This window comes from Anomaloglossus baeobatrachus, chromosome 11, assembly GCF_048569485.1.
Source record: "Anomaloglossus baeobatrachus isolate aAnoBae1 chromosome 11, aAnoBae1.hap1, whole genome shotgun sequence".
NCBI classification, from domain to species: Eukaryota; Metazoa; Chordata; class Amphibia; order Anura; family Aromobatidae; genus Anomaloglossus; species Anomaloglossus baeobatrachus.
The window spans coordinates 111,483,820-111,502,470 of record NC_134363.1 but is presented as its reverse complement, the minus strand read 5'-3'; the positions used below and the strand labels follow the sequence as shown (position 1 = coordinate 111,502,470).

The 18,651-nt window shown below is 41.3% G+C and overlaps 1 protein-coding gene across 3 annotated transcripts in view; it reads left to right on the top strand.

The window, feature by feature from the left end:
• NECTIN1 (nectin cell adhesion molecule 1) overlaps positions 1-17,764 on the top strand; it is a 437,281-nt gene extending 419,517 nt beyond the window's left edge. Inside the window, exon 9 of one of the 3 annotated variants that reach the window (XM_075329184.1) lies at positions 16,425-17,764. In XM_075329184.1, coding sequence (XP_075185299.1) covers positions 16,425-16,643 — 219 coding nt within the window. In that variant the 3' untranslated portion in view covers positions 16,644-17,764. The remainder of the gene's footprint in view (positions 1-16,424) is intronic. The other 2 variants (XM_075329186.1, XM_075329187.1) reach the window with 2 other exon arrangements.
• The last annotated feature ends 887 nt before the right edge of the window (positions 17,765-18,651 follow it).

The following is an 18,651-nucleotide window of genomic DNA, read 5'->3' as shown; positions in this document are numbered from 1 at the left end:
TGTACTCTTAACTTTGCAAAGATATTGGGATGTGTAAGGCTATGTGTCCACGGTAGAATGTACCTGCGGATTTTTCTGCCTGCGGGTGCGGATTTGCCGCGGATTTTGATGCGGATTTTTTTTTTTTTTCCCCCCATTCAAAACCAAAAATCCGCACCAAATCTGCACCAAACAATTGACATGCTGCAGATTTTTCCGGATCAAAATCCGCGGCAAATCCGCAGCGGAAAAATCCGCAGCATGGACACAGCATTTCCAAAATGCCATTGAAATGGCTTGGAAGTGCCGCTGCTGCAGATTTTCGGGAAATCCGCGGCAAATCCGCGGCAAACCCGCGGCAAAATCCGCGGTAAATCCGCAGCGTGGGCACATAGCCTAAGGCTGCTTTCACACCTCCGGTTTCTGCAATGCGGCACACTCCGGCATTTTGCAGGAAAATCGCAACCGTTTTTTTTTGCTGCCGGTTGCGATTTTCCTGCATAGACTTTAATTAGTGCCGCATTGTGCCGCATGGCCTTGCGTTCCATCCGGTTTTTGCCGCATGCGGCAGATTTAGCCGATGCGGCGGCCGGATGGAACGTTGCCTGGCACGTTTTTTCGTGCGGCAAAAAAAAACCGCATCGCGCCGCATTCGGCCGATGCGGCGCATTTTTCAATGCATGCCTATGGCGGCCGGATGCGGCAATAACCGCATCCGGCCGCCGCATGCGGTTTTTGCCACTGCGCATGCTCAGTAGCATGCCGCAAGCGGCAAAAACCGGACGGGCCGCAAAGGAAAAACTTATGCAAAGGATGCGGTGTTTTCACCGCATCCGTTGCATAGCTTGCACAGCCGGATTGAGCCGCAGAGCTCAAGCCGGATGTGTGAAAGCAGCCTAAGATGGCAGCTGGATATGTCATGTAGGGGAGATATGTATCACAGAGATGGATATCCTCTATGATGTAAGTCTGGAAGCTAGCTCCAGTACGTATAGTACTGAGAGGGTTAACAGAGAATGAAAAGGGCTGGGTTTACGAGCATTTAGAGAGGTGGTGGGACTGGCTGCTCACATATCCTCACCCCCGAGTGTGGTTTGGTAGACATAAAAAGTCCAAGTGGATTCATTAGCAGTCTGTGTGTGGCGTTAGGAATTCCTACTGTGTGAAGTCTCCATGCTTGGACTTGTCTGTTGGTGTAATACTGTAGTATCAGTGTTAGACAATGTGCCCACATAGCGTATTTTCATGCAGTTACGCTGCGTTCTGCACTGCAGCGTAACTGCATGCGTCCTGCGTCCCCAGCACAATCTATGAAGATTGTGCCTAATACATGCACACGTTGCGTATTAGAACGCAGCGCGTAGGCTGCTGCCAAATCGCTGTGTTCTAAAAAGCAACATGTCACTTCTTTCGTGCGCTTTGGATGCAGCTCCCACTCTGTCTATAGGAGGGGCAGCATCCAGAGCGCATGAAATCGGCTTTTCATAGCGCAGTGTTTCTGCAGCGATTTGAAGCGCACATGTGCTGTTCAAATCGCTGCAGAGACTTCGTCAGGGACAAAACGCAACGAGGGCACATAGCCTTAATACTATGTATCCAGTTTTCCTGCCAAGAAAGGCTGTTTATTTGCCGTGTATAGCTTGATATATGCTGTTTTAAGAAAGAAGCCTGGATGTTTGGTTTAAAGTCGCCTTCCATGTCTACCTCTAATGCCACCAAGTGAGCCATATCTCTACAGGTGTGATCACAGAATAATTTTGTTGAAAATAATCAACAGGGTCGCAAAAACCTGTTAAGAAACAAAAACGCACATTAGCTGCAAAAATTTTGATAAGAATCAAACGTGAAGCGACCAGGAGGCCATTACCCTCCAGTGCTGTCATATCCCAGAACTACAGCCTCCACGAAGAGCCCAGAAGTACAAGGTGTTCAGTGCTCAGAGACCTGGCCGAGGTGAGGGAAGCCAACTACCACTGAGCAAGACACAGAAGGGGAAACATCAAGTCTAGACCAATGACTATAATGAATATCTGAAGACTGATTATTCAAAGGTTTTATAGACTGATGACGATGAAAGTGACTCTTTATGGACCAGCTATGTGAGCTTGTGGCTGGACCTCCACTTCCACTCAGACACCAAGCTAGAGGAGAGGTACTGCTATGGTCTACTATTATTAAAGGTTAGCTTGTTAGGCTTTTTAGGATTGAATATGGAATCAAAATCAACTTCCAAACCTACTACCAGTTTTCAGAAGACAATTTCGTCAAGCAGTGGTTCAAGAAAAAGTCTTCATCTTTCAAAAAAAACCATGATATTTATGCAGAACAATGTTCCATGGCAGCATCGAAATCACCACTGCTCGGCTGCCAGTAAAGGCCCGAAAGATGAAAGAATAATGACCCAGCCCCTTCCTCACCTCCCCTAAACAGTACTGAGAACTTGTGGCCCCTTTTTAAACAGGAGATTTATGGTAAGGAGAACAGTCACCTCTCTATCAGTGTCTGGCAGTCTATGGTTGTGTAGCACCCAGGAATATGGGGTACTCGGTTGCGGGCAGTGTCTCTATTGTGAATGTCACGATGGTGGCCGTTACACAGTTCCGTGCCCTGGGCCCTTTTTATAATGGGGATATTTACAGGGGATTGGTGAATAAAGTTTATTCGTGACGCCACTTGCGGTGTTGAGGCTAAGTGTAGGGAGCTGCCACTGCAGAATATCTCTACTGGGGCTGATGATATTAGCAGCTAGTATAGTAATCCCTCCGCAAGTAGGGTATTGCCTCAGCGGGTGTATGATGTGGTGTGCGTCGAAAGAAGTAGTCCAGACAGGTATTCAGTGCAACTGGTTTACTCACTTTAGATGTTAACTGGTTGCCCGAGGCCGGCTGGTTTCTCCTTCAGGTCCCCTTCATTCCAGTGCCAGTCTGGTTCTCTGGTACCTTTTTCCCCTGCACCTGTCTCTGGTAAGTGGGTCCCCGTGGTATAGAACACTGGGGGTCTCCGGCCTGTGGTTTGTCCACCTCTGTCCGCCTGATGGTAGCATGAACCCTGTGGGAATGGAGTCTCTGGTCCTGTCCCCGGTTCTCTCTTTGCTACTGAGTCTTCAATTCTTTAGGGTCAGCGAGGTCCTTGATGGTCCCCTTTGCTGTTCAGGTGTTAACAGGTCGGCTTGAAGCTCTTTGCTGTCCTAGGGTCCTGTACCCTGTTGTTGCGTAGTTCTGGGAGTACTCCACCGTACTCCACCGGCAACCACCTCTCCTGGGTACCAGGTCAACATCAACCTGAGTTAGGGAGTCACTTCACTTCCACCATTACACTCCTACAGTCACTACTGAACTCTCCACTGTCACTGCAGTTCTCCTCTCTGACTTCTGACTTCCTGTGTTCCCGACTACTCTCCACAGTCTGCCGCTCCCACCTGGTCAACTAGTGGACTGGAGTGGCTCCACCTCTAGGTGGCCATCCATGGTCCCACACTAGCTAGGTACCATTGTATGGGGGATTGTTGGGGAAAACTGGGATTACCTGGGTTTTTGGTGTTACTGGCACTGGGGTTCTGGGTCCCTAAGAGGGTAGGCACTGCATCCTGGTAGGGATGCAGAACCTTGCAGCACCCTGAGGGGTTCAGGGGCGCTACAGTTGTTGCTTCTCTAAAAAGTTGATTGTCAGCAGATTAAGAAACAGATTCCATGAATGGAAGAAAAAATTTGTAGCTAAAAATGTGGTCATGACACACTCTTATGGGGGAGATTTGCTGCTGACACTGTTATGAGGGTAATGTCCCCCAATTGTGTACTAATGTCTCCCATCCTGGGCCCCTTCCAGGTATATATGTCCTCCATCCTGGTGTATCATGTCCCCCATCCTGGTATATATGCGACCCATAGTGGCGCATCAAAGTGTGTATGTCCTCCATTCTGGTATATACTGTATGTCTCTCATCCTAGTATATACAGTTGTGCTCCAAAGTTTACATACCCGGCAGGTTTTTTGCTTTTTTGGCCTTTTTTCAGAGAATATGAATGATAACATAAAATCTTTTTTCCACTCATGGTTAGTGGTTGGGTGAAGCCATTTATTGTCAAACTACTGTTTTCTCTTTTTAAATCACAATGACAACCAAAAAAATCCAAATGACCCTGATAAAACATACCCCAGTTCTTAATATCGTGTATTGCCCCCTCTAACATCAATTACAGCTTGAAGTCTTTTGTGGTAGTTGTGGATGAGGCTCTTTATTTTCTAAGATGGTAAAGCTGCCCATTCTTCTTGGCAAAATGGCTCCAGTTCCTGTAAATTCCTGAGCTTTCTTGCATGAACTGTGCACTTGAGTTCTCCCCAGATTGGCTCAATGATATTGAGGTCAGGAGAATGAGATGGCCACTCCACAACCTTCACTTTGTTCTGCTGTAGCCAATGACAGGTCGAATTGGCCTTGTGTTGTTGATCGTTGTCATGTTGGAACATCTAACTACGTTCTATGCGCAGTTTCCGGGCTGATGAGTGTAATTTTGCCTCTAGTATTTGCTGATAATGTGCTGCATCCCTTTTTCCTTCAACTCTGACCAAGTTATCTGTGCCTTTGTGGCTCACACATCCCCACATCATCAGCAATCCACCTCTGTGCTTTACAGTAGGAATGGTGTTCCTTTCATCATAGGCCTTGTTGACACCTCTCCAAATGTAACGTTTATGGTTGTGGCCAAAAAGTTTGATTTTGGTCTCATCACTCCACATTACTTTGTTCCCGAAGTTTGGAGGCTTGTCTCTGTGCTGTTTGGCGTATTGTAGGCAAGATACTTTGTGGCATTTGTGCAGTAATGGCTTTCTTCTGGCGACTCGACCATGCAGCCCATATTTCTTCAAGTGTATCCTTTTTGTGCATCTTGAAACAGTCACACCGCTAGTTTTCAGTGAGTCCTGAATTTCAGCTGATGTTATTTATGGGCTTTTCTTTGCATCCGAAACAATTTTCCTGGCAGTTGTGGCCAAACTTTTGTTGGTCTACCTGATCGTGGTTTGGTTTTTACAGAGCCCCTGATTGTCCATTTGTTAATCACAGTTTGAACACTGCTGAATGGCATTGTCAATTTGTTGGATATCTTTTTGAATCCCTTTCCTGTTTTATACAGTTTAGCTATCTTTTCACATAGATCTGTTGACAATTCTTTTGCTTTCCCCATGACTTACAATCTAGAAATGTCAGTGGCTGTATGAAAGATGCAAAAGTCTGTCTGGATCCCAGAAACTCACTCAGCTTTTATGCACACACTGATTACAAGCAGGCAGATCACAGGTAAGGATGTTACCTTTTTTAGCCATTCAAACCTATTTTTGTCAACCTCTGTGCATGTTATTAGGCCAAAATCACCAGGTTATGTGAACTTTTGATTAGGGTCATTTGGATGTTTTTGGTTGTCATTATGAAAAATTTTAAAAGTGAAAACACAGTAGTTTGACAATAAATGGCTTCACCCAACCACTAACCATGAGTGGGAAAAAACGTTTTTGTGTTATCATTCAGATTTTCTGAAAAAAGGCCAAGAAAGCAAAAAATCTGCATGTAAACTTTGGAGCACAACTGTATATACTAGGATGAGAGACATACAGTATATACCAGGATGGAGGACATACACACTTGGAAATCTGCTAGGGTATGTAAGCTTTGGAGAACAATTGTATGTTCCTCATCCTGGGCCCACCCAAGTATCTCTGTCCCTCACCCTATTATATATGTCCCCATCTTGGTTTATATGTCCCTAATCCTGGTATTTATGTTCCTCATCCAGGGAAACTATGTCCTTTATCCTGGTATATATGTCCCTTATCCTGGTATATACAGTTGAGATCAGAAGTTTACATACACTATCTAAAAAGACACATGTGCATGTTTTTCTCCCTCTCTGACATGAAATCAGAATAAACCTTTCCCATTTTAGTGCATTTAGGACTAGATTACCAAAATTATGTATACTTACCAAATACCAGAATAATAGAGAGAGAGAATGTTTTAAGACCTTTTTTTTTTTACTTTCTGCAAAGTCAAACGTTTATGTACATTAAGAGTACTATGCCTTTAAACAAAATGGGACAGCCCACATGATAATGTCATGTCTTTGGAAGCTTCTGATAGGTTTATTGGTAACATCTGAATTAATTAGTGACACACCTGTGGATGTATTTTAATGCACACCTGAAACACACTGCTTCTTTGTGTACGATCATGGAAAAGTCAAGAAAAATCATCCAAGATCTCAGGAAAAGAACTATGGACTTGAAAAAGTCTGGTTCATCCTGGGGTGCAATTTCCAGATACCTGAAGGTACCTTATTCATCTGTACAAACAATTATATGCAAGTACAAACAAGATGGGAATATCCAGCCAACATACCGTTCAGGAAGGAGAAAGGTTCTGTGTACCAGAGATAAACGTGTTTTGGTCAGACATGTGCATTTCAACCAAAGAAAAAAAGCAAAACAGCTTGTGAAGATTCTGGCGGAAGCTGGTAAGATTGTGTCATTATTCCCAGTGAAGCGAGTACTGTATCAACATGGGCTGAAAGGCCTCTCTGCCAGGAAGAAGCCATTACTCCAATAGAAACATAAAAAGCCAGATTAATGTTTGCAAATGCACACAGGAAAAAAGACCTTAATTTTTTTAAGACATGTCCTATGGTCTGACAATTCTAAAATTTAAATGTTTGGCTATAATGACCATCGTTACATTTGGAGGAAAAAGGGAGACGCTTTGAAGACTAAGAAGACCATCCCAACTGAGAAACACTGGGGCAGCATCATGTTGTGGGATTGTTTTCCTGCAGGAGGGACTGGTGGACTTCACAAAATAGATGGCATTATCTGATATATAGTTCCCTCATTCTGGTATATATGAACCCCATCCTGGTATGTAAGATCCCCATCCCGGTATATATGTCCTCATGTCCCCTTGGCCCATTCTGGTATTTTTATCCCCTATCCTGGTACATTTAATCCCCTTCCTGGTATATATGATCTCCATATACCGCACACATAAAAAAAATGATTCTAATAGTCTTCCTCCACTCCCCCACCACATGGTGTCCACTTCTGATGCCGGCAACTACATTTTGTGGGTAAGTGGGGCAGTGTATGATGTCAGTCACATGCCGACTTGAGCTGCTGGCTAATCCAAAATTAATATTCATAATCCTAGGCGTGGGGAACAGTAAGTATTAATTTTCTTTAATAGAGGACACACGATCGGCCCAGCAGTGGCAGTAAGTGGGCGGCTTTGATGAACAAGTGTGCCAGCTATTAAAGAAAAATAATATTCACTGGTTCCCACGCTCATAATCGCACCCACCTCTCGGCGCTGGCTTTATTGCTGAGAGGTGTGTGGCAATATGGATGTGGGGAGCAGTGAATATTAAGTTTCTTTAACAGCAGGCACATGTGTTTGCCACAGCCATGGCTTCCTGCCTCCTGTGACCCCGCTTCACCACCCACCCAACCCCTACAGCGTACAGGTACATCTAGGCCATAAGAAGCGCGCCCTCTCTTTCCTCCCAAATTGGGGGACGAAGTGCATCTTGTAGTCTGAATAATAAAGTATTCTTAGTTTACCAGCTAAAAATAAACAATTGAGATTGGAAAATATAAGTTTTTCATTTAGTTGCATAATAATTCTGCACACAGATATTCTCCTAAGAAAGACAAGACCTCACAATTACTTTCTTAAATATTCAGGTTTATTAACCTTTTGGATTGACATTTAATCCTTAACAATACAAATTGCCTCATAATTGTGCACAGTATACGCTTCCTGTTATAGGCCAGTAACGGTGTGATTAGTGGTATCAATAGGGCATGTCCGCACCGTGTCATTTTGCAGTAGATTTTGCTATCAAATCTCAACTGGAAGAGCTTTGAATAAACACTCAAAAGAGTGAACATTCATTTCCATGCAAGGACACTTGATGTTCACATGTTCAGTCTTTTGAGAGTCTTTTAACTACTTTATGTTTCCGACGACCCCCAAGGGATTAAAGGAAGTGAACTGATCATTTATCAGGGATTTTCTACACTGAAGATGCATTCTAATAAAAGACAATAGGAAGGCTCAATAGCTGCCTGTATGATGTCCGGGCATCTTTTTGAGAGTTTTGGCTTTGTTTTTGCTTCATAAACCACTAGTGAATTCTCCATGCTTGAATGAAGTTAAAAAGACACCTGGAAAAGGCCAGTTGAACATACGCATCCAAGATGCTGGAGAAATGCTCAAAACACCTACCGGTAATAAGAAGTGTTACAAAAGTGACAAAAAAAATCCCAAAAAAACACTTCAGGAAAACAGATGCCGGCATTTCCTGAAGCGTCATATTCTTGAAAAATGTAAAAAAGGCGTCATGTCCACATACCCATATAGTGTTGGATTTGTTTTACAGCTTTCACAGCTTTTTTTGTCATTAACAAACAGTAGCAAAAGCGAACCACTTTAATTATATAAATTATACTTTTAATAATAAATACTAATACTAATAATAATAATAATTACCTGTGGGCTGTCAACTGGCATTGCTACAAACATTACCATTCCGAAATGGACAGGGTTAATAATTATTTCAGAGTCTTTTCACTTTTTAATTTTATCATGTTAGAAATTCATTGCATAGAAAGGTACACTTGATCACCAGTCTCACCACCTCACTTCCCCCAATGTACAATTATGAGCAAAAGGGTAACAATGGTTAAAAGTTTTGATTTTGTGGCTCCATATCTCACCATCTACTACAGCTTTTTGAGCTTTCATTTTACAGACAATCATCTTGGCTATCTCATAGATAAATTTGACTTGCTTCTATTTACTTTATGATTAGTTATGCAGATTGTTACTGTTTTGCTCCTTGTGGTACAAAACCTTTTCTTCCGGTATAATATAAACTGCAACCTGTTCTCACATTCCTTTATAGCTCAGTGTGTTATTAGGTTGATTCTCAAGGTCATTTGTTGGAATCAATGAGCAGCCATGAAGAAGATTTCCCAAGAAAAGAGAAACATCATCATCCAGCTCATCGATAGCGGTCTCTCAGCCTAGAAAATTGCCAAATTTCATTATGTGATAGTTGGAAGAATACAAAATGAAGTCCGTCCATTCATTCAAAAGCCAAGAATTGTACGTCCCAGCAAAATATCGGAGTCAACAAGTCGGCACATCACAAGGTCTATCAGTTCTGTTGCGACAAACATGGCAGTGGAGGTGGCTCGTATGCTTCATATTAGTGAGATTACTGATGCCCATGCAAGCAAAAAAAGTATGAAAAGTGAACATTAGAAGATTGGAAATGGGTGATGTGGACCGACGAGATGATAGTCAATAAACTAGGCTCTGATAGGTTCAAATGGGTCTGGAAGAAACAAGAGGAGAAGGGGCTAACAGAACGAGAAATTGAAGAAACTGTGAAGTTTGCTGGAGGAAACCCAATGATATGGGGTTGTTTCACAGCTAAAGGTGTTGGATACTTGACCAGGATTGATAGTGGTCTCCATACTCTATGTGTGAGTATCCTACAAGACAAGATACTTAGTACACTTGAGTACTATGGGTAAGAAAAGGATGATAATTGTTTTCCAGTAGGACAATGCTCCGAAGCATACTTTGAGCTGGCAAATAAATGGGTCAATGACAATGAAGTATAGGTACTGGGTTGTCCTCCACAGTCCCCAGACCTCAACCCCATTAAAAACGTGTGGGTAGATTTGAAGAAAAACCTGTATACATACCCATGTCATTTGACCAGTATGCACCAACATTGGGAATGTGTAGAAGAAACCTGGGATCAGATTTCGGTTGAGACATGATTGAATCTGATCGAGGGCCCAGAAGGATTTAGGGAGTGTTGAAAGCCAGATGTGGATTCAGAAAATACTAACAAAATAATACAAATTTACATTTAATTTTACCAACAAAACAGTAATAATGCATTGACATGATAAGAATCTGCATAGCTAATCATATGCTAAATAGTTGCAAGTCAAATTTATGTATGAGATAGCCAAGATGACTGTCTATAAAATGATGGTAGTCTCACACTTAAAGCTGTAGTGGATGGTGAGATATAGAGCCTGAAAGACAAAAAATTAAAAACATTGTTACCTTTTTTCTTGTTAGTGTATACATCAAATGTATCCATAGTAGAGATGAGCGTATCAAGCAAAATTAGAATGTTCACACAGTTAACAGGAAATTTGATTCACAATTAAGTTATTCTCATGAAATTTAACCCCTTCACCATCTGGCAATTTTCCGATATTTCATTTTCGATTTTTCCTCCCCATCTCCTATAACTTTTATATTTATATAGCCATATGAGGGCTTATTTTTTGCGGGACGAGTTGTACTTTTGCTCCATTTATCTAAGAGAGGCCAAAAGGCTGTCCTTTGGGTCTCAGTCACACAAGAAGACCAGTTATTTCTATAAAGAAAGGCATAGTTAACAATGGAAAAAAAATGTATACTGTGTGGTAATTAATTTTTTAAAAATGAGAGTCAATGGGCGACATGTCACTGTGCACTTGTATATTGACGAACATCGCAGGGAGTTGGTGCCGATGGCCCTTGAGGTCCCTTCCAACTCTACCATTCTATGATTTTCTGATTCTAAGCTTTCCATCAAAGGTATATGGCAGACTGTACTTGTCGGAAGATTGAGAGCGTTATCTGAGTGTTACCTCTAGGTGCTTACTCTCACATTACTGAATTATGTCACATGACTGAACAATTATGACAGATACATTTTTTTGCAACATGCTGTTTTGTGTCATAGCGTCATAGCTGGCAGTTATTGTCCCTTCAAAAAATTGAATTTGTTAAAAAGAATCTGTCAGGTCTTGAATTGGTAATAGTGTAGATAATGTGCAAATAAAAAACATTAGAAATCATTTTTCATAAGTTCCTTGAAGTTTTGTCAAACCTATTTTCTTCAGTGGAACAGTAAGGGGTACTTTGCACGTTGCGACATTGCTACTGCGATATCGTCGGGGTCAAATCGAAAGTGACGCACATCCAGCGCCAGTAATGACGTCGTAACGTGTAAAGCCTAGATGCACCGATAAACGATCGCAAAAGCGTTGAAAATCGGTGATCGGTGTAGCATCGGTCATTTCCATAATTTCGCTGCAGCGACAGGTACGATGTTGTTCCTCGTTCCTGCGGCAGCACACATCGCTATGTATGAAGCCGCAGGAGCGAGGAACTTTTCCTTACCTGCCTCCACCGGCTGTGCGGAAGGAAGGAGGTTGGCGGGATGTTTACGTCCTGCTCATCTCCGCCCCTCCGCTTCTATTGGCTGCCTGCCATGATGCCGCACGACCCGCCCCCTTAAGAAGGAGGCGGGTCGCCGGCCAGAGCGACGTCGCAGGGCAGGTAAGTGCATGTGAAGCTGCCGTAGCGATAATGTTCGCTACGACAGCTATCACAAGTTATCGCATGTGCGACGGGGGCGGGGACTATCACGCTTGGCATCGCTATCATCGGCTACCGATGTTGCAGCGTGCAAAGTACCCCTAACACTCAGGTAGTGAGTTTTACATTTGACCCTCTATTGTTCCTTGCACTTCTTAAGACATTATTTCTACATTTGTAGCAATATTCCTTTAATATTTTCTAAAAACATTTGAAAGATTTTGCTAAAAGCACAAATTGAGTCTTTTAGTTTCCACTAAGTTAACATCTGACTTATAAAACACAAACACACACACACACACACACACACACTCATATAAATATATATATATATATATATATATACAGTTAGGTCCAGAAATATTTGGACAGTGACACAAGTTTTGTTATTTTAGCTGTTTACAAAAACATGTTCAGAAATACAATTATATATATATAATATGGGCTGAAAGTGCACACTCCCAGCTGCAATATGAGAGTTTTCACATCCAAATCGGAGAAAGGGTTTAGGAATCATAGCTCTGTAATGCATAGCCTCCTCTTTTTCAAGGGACCAAAAGTAATTGGACAAGGGACTCTAAGGGCTGCAATTAACTCTGAAGGCGTCTCCCTCGTTAACCTGTAATCAATGAAGTAGTTAAAAGGTCTGGGGTTGATTACAGGTGTGTGGTTTTGCATTTGGAAGCTGTTGCTGTGACCAGACAACATGCGGTCCAAGGAACTCTCAATTGAGGTGAAGCAGAACATCCTGAGGCTGAAAAAAAAGAAAAAATCCATCAGAGAGATAGCAGACATGCTTGGAGTAGCAAAATCAACAGTCGGGTACATTCTGAGAAAAAAGGAATTGGCTGGTGAGCTTGGGAACTCAAAAAGGCCTGGGCGTCCACGGATGACAACAGTGGTGGATGATCGCCGCATACTTTCTCTGGTGAAGAAGAACCCATTCACAACATCAACTGAAGTCCAGAACACTCTCAGTGAAGTAGGTGTATCTGTCTCTAAGTCAACAGTAAAGAGGAGACTCCATGAAAGTAAATACAAAGGGTTCACATCTAGATGCAAACCATTCATCAATTCCAAAAATAGACAGGCCAGAGTTAAATTTGCTGAAAAACACCTCATGAAGCCAGCTCAGTTCTGGAAAAGTATTCTATGGACAGATGAGACAAAGATCAACCTGTACCAGAATGATGGGAAGAAAAAAGTTTGGAGAAGAAAGGGAACGGCACATGATCCAAGGCACACCACATCCTCTGTAAAACATGGTGGAGGCAACGTGATGGCATGGGCATGCATGGCTTTCAATGGCACTGGGTCACTTGTGTTTATTGATGACATAACAGCAGACAAGAGTAGCCGGATGAATTCTGAAGTGTACCGGGATATTCTTTCAGCCCAGATTCAGCCAAATGCCGCAAAGTTGATCGGACGGCGCTTCATAGTACAGATGGACAATGACCCCAAGCATACAGCCAAAGCTACCCAGGAGTTCATGAGTGCAAAAAAGTGGAGATTTCTGCAATGGCCAAGTCAATCACCAGATCTTAACCCAATTGAGCATGCATTTCACTTGCTCAAATCCAGACTTAAGACGGAAAGACCCACAAACAAGCAAGTCCTGAAGGCTGCGGCTGTAAAGGCCTGGCAAAGCATTAAGAAGGAGGAAACCCAGCATTTGGTGATGTCCATGGGTTCCAGACTTAAGGCAGTGATTGCCTCCAAAGGATTCGCAACAAAATATTGAAAATAAAAATTTTTTTTTTGGGTTTGGTTTATTTGTCCAATTACTTTTGACCTCCTAAAATGTGGAGTGTTTGTAAAGAAATGTGTACAATCCCTACAATTTCTATCAGATATTTTTGTTCAAACCTTCAAATTAAACGTTACAATCTGCACTTGAATTCTGTTGTAGAGGTTTCATTTCAAATCCAATGTGGTGGCATGCAGAGCCCAACTTGCGAAAATTGTGTCACTGTCCGAATATTTCTGGACCTAACTGTATATATATATATATATATATATATATATATATATATATATATATATATATATATATAAATCGACCTGAATATCCTGAACAGTCAGTGAAACAAGTGAAAACTTACTGAAATTACCATAATTCCATCATTTTCTCATCATTATCTATAATATTAGACTAGTCTAAATAGCCAAGTTACATCACAGTCATAAAATATGCCAAGTCTTCAGATAGATGACTAATAAATAAGTGATTGCCCATGGGATAAATGGATTTCAAGGGCGTTCATAATGAATATTTTATTGGTAAAGAAAAAAAATAACAGCACCAGCCTAAAGGTTAATCAGTCCCATTTCCCATCCAGTCTTTACATGAACAACAGAAGATAGATGTTAAAGACCTCTCGTTTGTTTGTTTTTTTCATTTGTGCCAAAACATATCACACTGTTCCATACATCATCCCGCAAAGATATGTTTCAAGTCAAACCCCCAAAGGGAAACAATTTATTCTAATTACCAGGTAACATTAATAATGAAAATATGCATCACATGCAAAATAATCATTGTGTCAATTCATTATACCAATACAAAAACCATATACAGAGTGGGCCACGATAAACAGACTCAATTACCTCCTTGTGTGGTTAGAACAGAATAGTTGGGCCTCATTTATTAAATAAATTATAGAAATGGTCACTGTGACATATTCCAATCTGGAGATTGTTTTAGTCATGTCAGGACAGTTTGTAGTCTGAAAGAATTACAGCTTAACACATGTGTCTCAACTGTCAGAGGAGCAGCATCATGACCGGAACGTCAGCTGTGTGAGCAGAATGGGCAATGGTTTTCCTCCTCCACGCTCAGTCAGTCTTGTTACTCATTTGTAAACAAAACACTTTCTTCTCTGTCAGTCTGGTTGGTTTATAAAAAGACATGGAGACTGACTGAGCACAGAAGAGGAAAATCATAGCCTATTCTGCTGGGGACAAGTTTATATTTCTATTCCTACAGCCATACTTCATGGTTGAGTGAGCAGATCAGGTCATAATGCTGCTCCTCTGACAGTTGAGACACAGGTGTCAGTCTCGATAGAGGTCTCTTCAGGCGTAACCTTTCCTGATGTGTTACAAGGACAGGTTGATGTTTACAATATGTCTCAGCAGCTATTTTTATAGCATTCTCAGATAATTCTTTTACTGTCCACGAGCAGCAAAATTGTCTTTGCTGCTCACAGCATTCAATTAGAGCTCAGCTTTCATTTTGGCAAACAAATTAAATAGATGAATAAGATTCATGGTTCCTTTCCTGCCCATCGAGGAAAACTTTGCAGATGACAGTAGGGAAATGATTGTGTCCATCATACTTATCATATTTATTCATATACATATAATATATTCATATTCATATACATAATTTTCGATTCTACAAAGAACTCCATTGGTGGAGGACTACGTGCTTAGGCTCATTCATAGAAATTGATTTGTTGGCCAATTTTGGACCTTTCAATTCATACAAAAAATGCTCTACATTGTTTAATAGGGAACTGTGAAGCCACCCCCCAAAAATATGCCACCCCTAAAGATATCTTAGAGACACAATCTTAGTAAGAACAATACTAAGTTCCCTACGAATGGGAACTCAACACAAAACCAAACTGGTCTCCAACAAGAGCAGAAACTAGCCTAATAGCACTACATAGACAATGGCATCAAATCCACAACACATCACTGATAAAGAGCCCATGCTTCCAATACAGGGTTACAATACCACTTCACTGCAGGATACACAATCCAATGATAAATGATGGGCAGAGCACAGGCATAAAATAGTGATGAACAACCACTGCCACCCCTATCACCCATGGGAGGGTGGTTTCTCAGTATTACAAATGCACATGGATGAGGCTTCTATAGAACTCCAGTCACACATATGTGTAGTGCATCATGTGCATCATGTCAGGTTACTGGTGAGGCCTTTATTATTAGATCATGTACACAATTGCAAACAGCCAACTTTGCCCTTCAAACATCCCATGGCCTGGCTGCATCCTGCCAAGAAAAAAAAAAGGTATTATTTGATACTTTGGATAAAATATACAAGATTGAAACCCACATCCAAGATCTTCACTGTATTGTGGGTCCCAAGACCAAAATTTGAAAGCAATTCACAGAAAAGGACATTGAATCCAAATACCTTACAAAAAGAAAGGCTGTACTTACGAATAAATGGTTCCAATCATATATAATGGAGGCAGAACAGGTGCAAAATACTGATTATTTAGTCACACATTTATCATCCATGACATTATACATCGGCCTTCACCATGTAATACCTGCGTGCCTTGTACTGGCACAGATCAGTAAGACCTTGAAGATGCAGATAAACTCCTGTACATAAAGTGCCCTTATGGTGTCCTACCTCTTCCTCTATAATACATAAAGTGCCCTTATGGTGTCACACCTCTTCCTCTATAATACATAAAGTGGCCATATGGTGTCACACCTCTTCCTCTATAATAAATAAAGTGCCCTTATGGTGTCCCACCTCTTCCTCTTTTCCATAAATACCAGTTTGTCAGTATTATGCACCATATTCCTCAAGAATTCTCAGTGTTGGAGAATACAGTCTACAGTAGTATTTCACACTGGAGCTTTGTTCTCGAATTCTCAACTTACCATGAAGGGAAATCATTTAAAGGTTTTCTTGGATCTGAAAAAAAATATTGCAAAGATGATTTATAATGTTGTCTAGACACCAACTGGGGTCTTATAATCACCAGTTAGACACTTGTTTGTACTGGTTTCCCTAAAGAGATAATAGTAGCCAAGAAGAGAATATCTGTAATCAGACGTAGGCAGTAACTCGTGACACTGTGAAGTCAGGAAAGCCATAGAAACACAGCAATATTCTGTATACCATCATCATATTCAACATTTCACTGAAGGATAATGAAACTTAATCCTGCACCACAGTAATAAACTGAAGCTTCCACGATGTATATCAACATGTCTCCTTTCTCTTTTACAGATGTATAGAGAGCGTTGTCCAGAAATACCTGAATCCCGTGACTTCCTGAACACACGATGTGCCCATGAGGAGGATTATTACTTAGACCAATTACATCCTGGCTATGTGCCCCTCTCATTCTTCTTACAGGACTCCAGAAAAGCTCCAGAATCTACCTTTTGCTATGCTCCAGCCGGTTCCCGGGCACCATATGTCTGCCCTAAAGAGCAGTATGTTTGAGGCTGCAGAGTAACCGGACCCTGCACGTCCCTCCCGATGACCCAGTACAATTGCAGTTTAACTATATTCCTAAATGCTACCACTTTGTACAGCCTGCCCCCTTTACACACCACCCTGTCGTGGTAAACTGCCAGAGGCGGGCTTGCCTTTTATTTTTATTGCGTATGTCTGAGAACGAACTTAGGTATTCTTACCTGGGGTGATGACCAACATGTGGATGTATGGCTAATTTACATTGCAGGTTCACATGATTCTCCAAAAACAATTTTTTCTTATGCCAATCATAGAAATGCATTTCACACACTTACATGTGCTTTAGAAGGGTCAGCTCATTATCAGATTGGTCAAAGTAACAATTCAGGACTTAGATAAGATTTGGTGATGAAATACGGCAACACCTCTACGTCTTCCCCTCTATAATTACCCCAGGAGTCATCACGGAAAATAGCAATTTGTCATTACTTTTGGTTGACTATACATTTTAGAAATGTGATCCAAAATGAAAGTTTGTTCTTGATGGTCAGCCAAAAACCAACCGACGAGTTGTCAGAATTACTTTGGGTTTTTCCAAAAGTTGGCCAAGAAGAAGATAAAATTGTATTATTTACTAAATGACATGTTAAAAACAAGGATAAGAGATTGATCAAAGCTAATATTCACCAATGAAAGAACAAGGAAAAAATCACTTTGCACATCATAACCAATAAGAAATCTAAGAGTGGCAACATTGTAATTCCTGAAAGTAACAATGTGTATATTTATTTATTTATTTATTTATTTTTCTTGCTTATTTAGGGCTTATTTAATTCCACAGCACTTTACAGACATCATCACTAACTACACTTGGGGTCACAATCTAAATCCCTATCAGTATGTCTTTGGAGTGTTGGAGGAAACCAAAGAACCAGGAGGAAAAACATACAAACACGGGGAGAACATACAATCTCTTTGCAAATGAAATAGGTGGGATTTGAACCCCAAACTACCCAAACTACAGCGCTGCAAACCTAAAGTGCTGCCTATATATTGAATATGATCTTAAAGGGAAACTGCCACTGGATGTTTTTATAATTCTCACCTAATGGTCAGTGCAGAGCAGACTAGTCGGATGGGCGTCTCTGCCTCCTCTTTCAGCCATCTTTGTCCTCTTTCTGAAGCCAGTGTGGATGACGCGTTCTACGTCATACACACAAGCCGACATTGAGGTCCTGCACAGGCGCACTTTGATCTGCCCTGAGTAGGTCAGATCAAATTATTGTAGTGCACCTGCATGGGACCTCAATACCGGCTTGTGTGTATGACGTAGAAAACGTCATCCACACTGGCTTCAGAAAGAGGACAAAGATGGCTGAAAGAGGAGGCGCGGACTCGGAGAGCGGAGACACCCATCCGACCCTTCTGCTCTGCACTGACTGTTAGGTGAGTATTATAAAAATCCGGTGTCAGGTTCCCTTTAAGAAACATAGATTCCTATTCACGGAGAACCAAAATCCAAAATATGCATATTGCTGGCCCAGTGTGGACACCACACAATGTTATAATAGATACATTTTATTAGTAAATTCAGTCAGGAGCTGTGCAAATGTAAAATCCTAAACAGTTCACAATGCACTTTATCCAAGCAGCTAATCTAAGATTCTGTTCACACGTTCATTTCTACATTTCGCTTGTCTATTCCATTAGTCTCTTTCACTTTCATGAATCCAGATACATAATAAATGATCCATTGCATTAGTTGTGCCAATGGAAACAGAGAGACCCACTGATTATTATGGAGTTCACCTAGATCCCATTTTGTGAAACAGAAGAAAAATGTTGGCTTTCAGGACTTTTTTTCTCATTCTAAAAAGTAGACACCAAAGAGAGGCGATAATAGTCAACTTTTGCCCATGTCTTTCTATTTGCATAACCCAGTATTCCCCAACTAAAGTCCTCAAGAGCCACCAACAGATCATGTTTTCAGGATTTCCTTAGTATTAAACTAATAATAGAATTATCATTTGGGTAA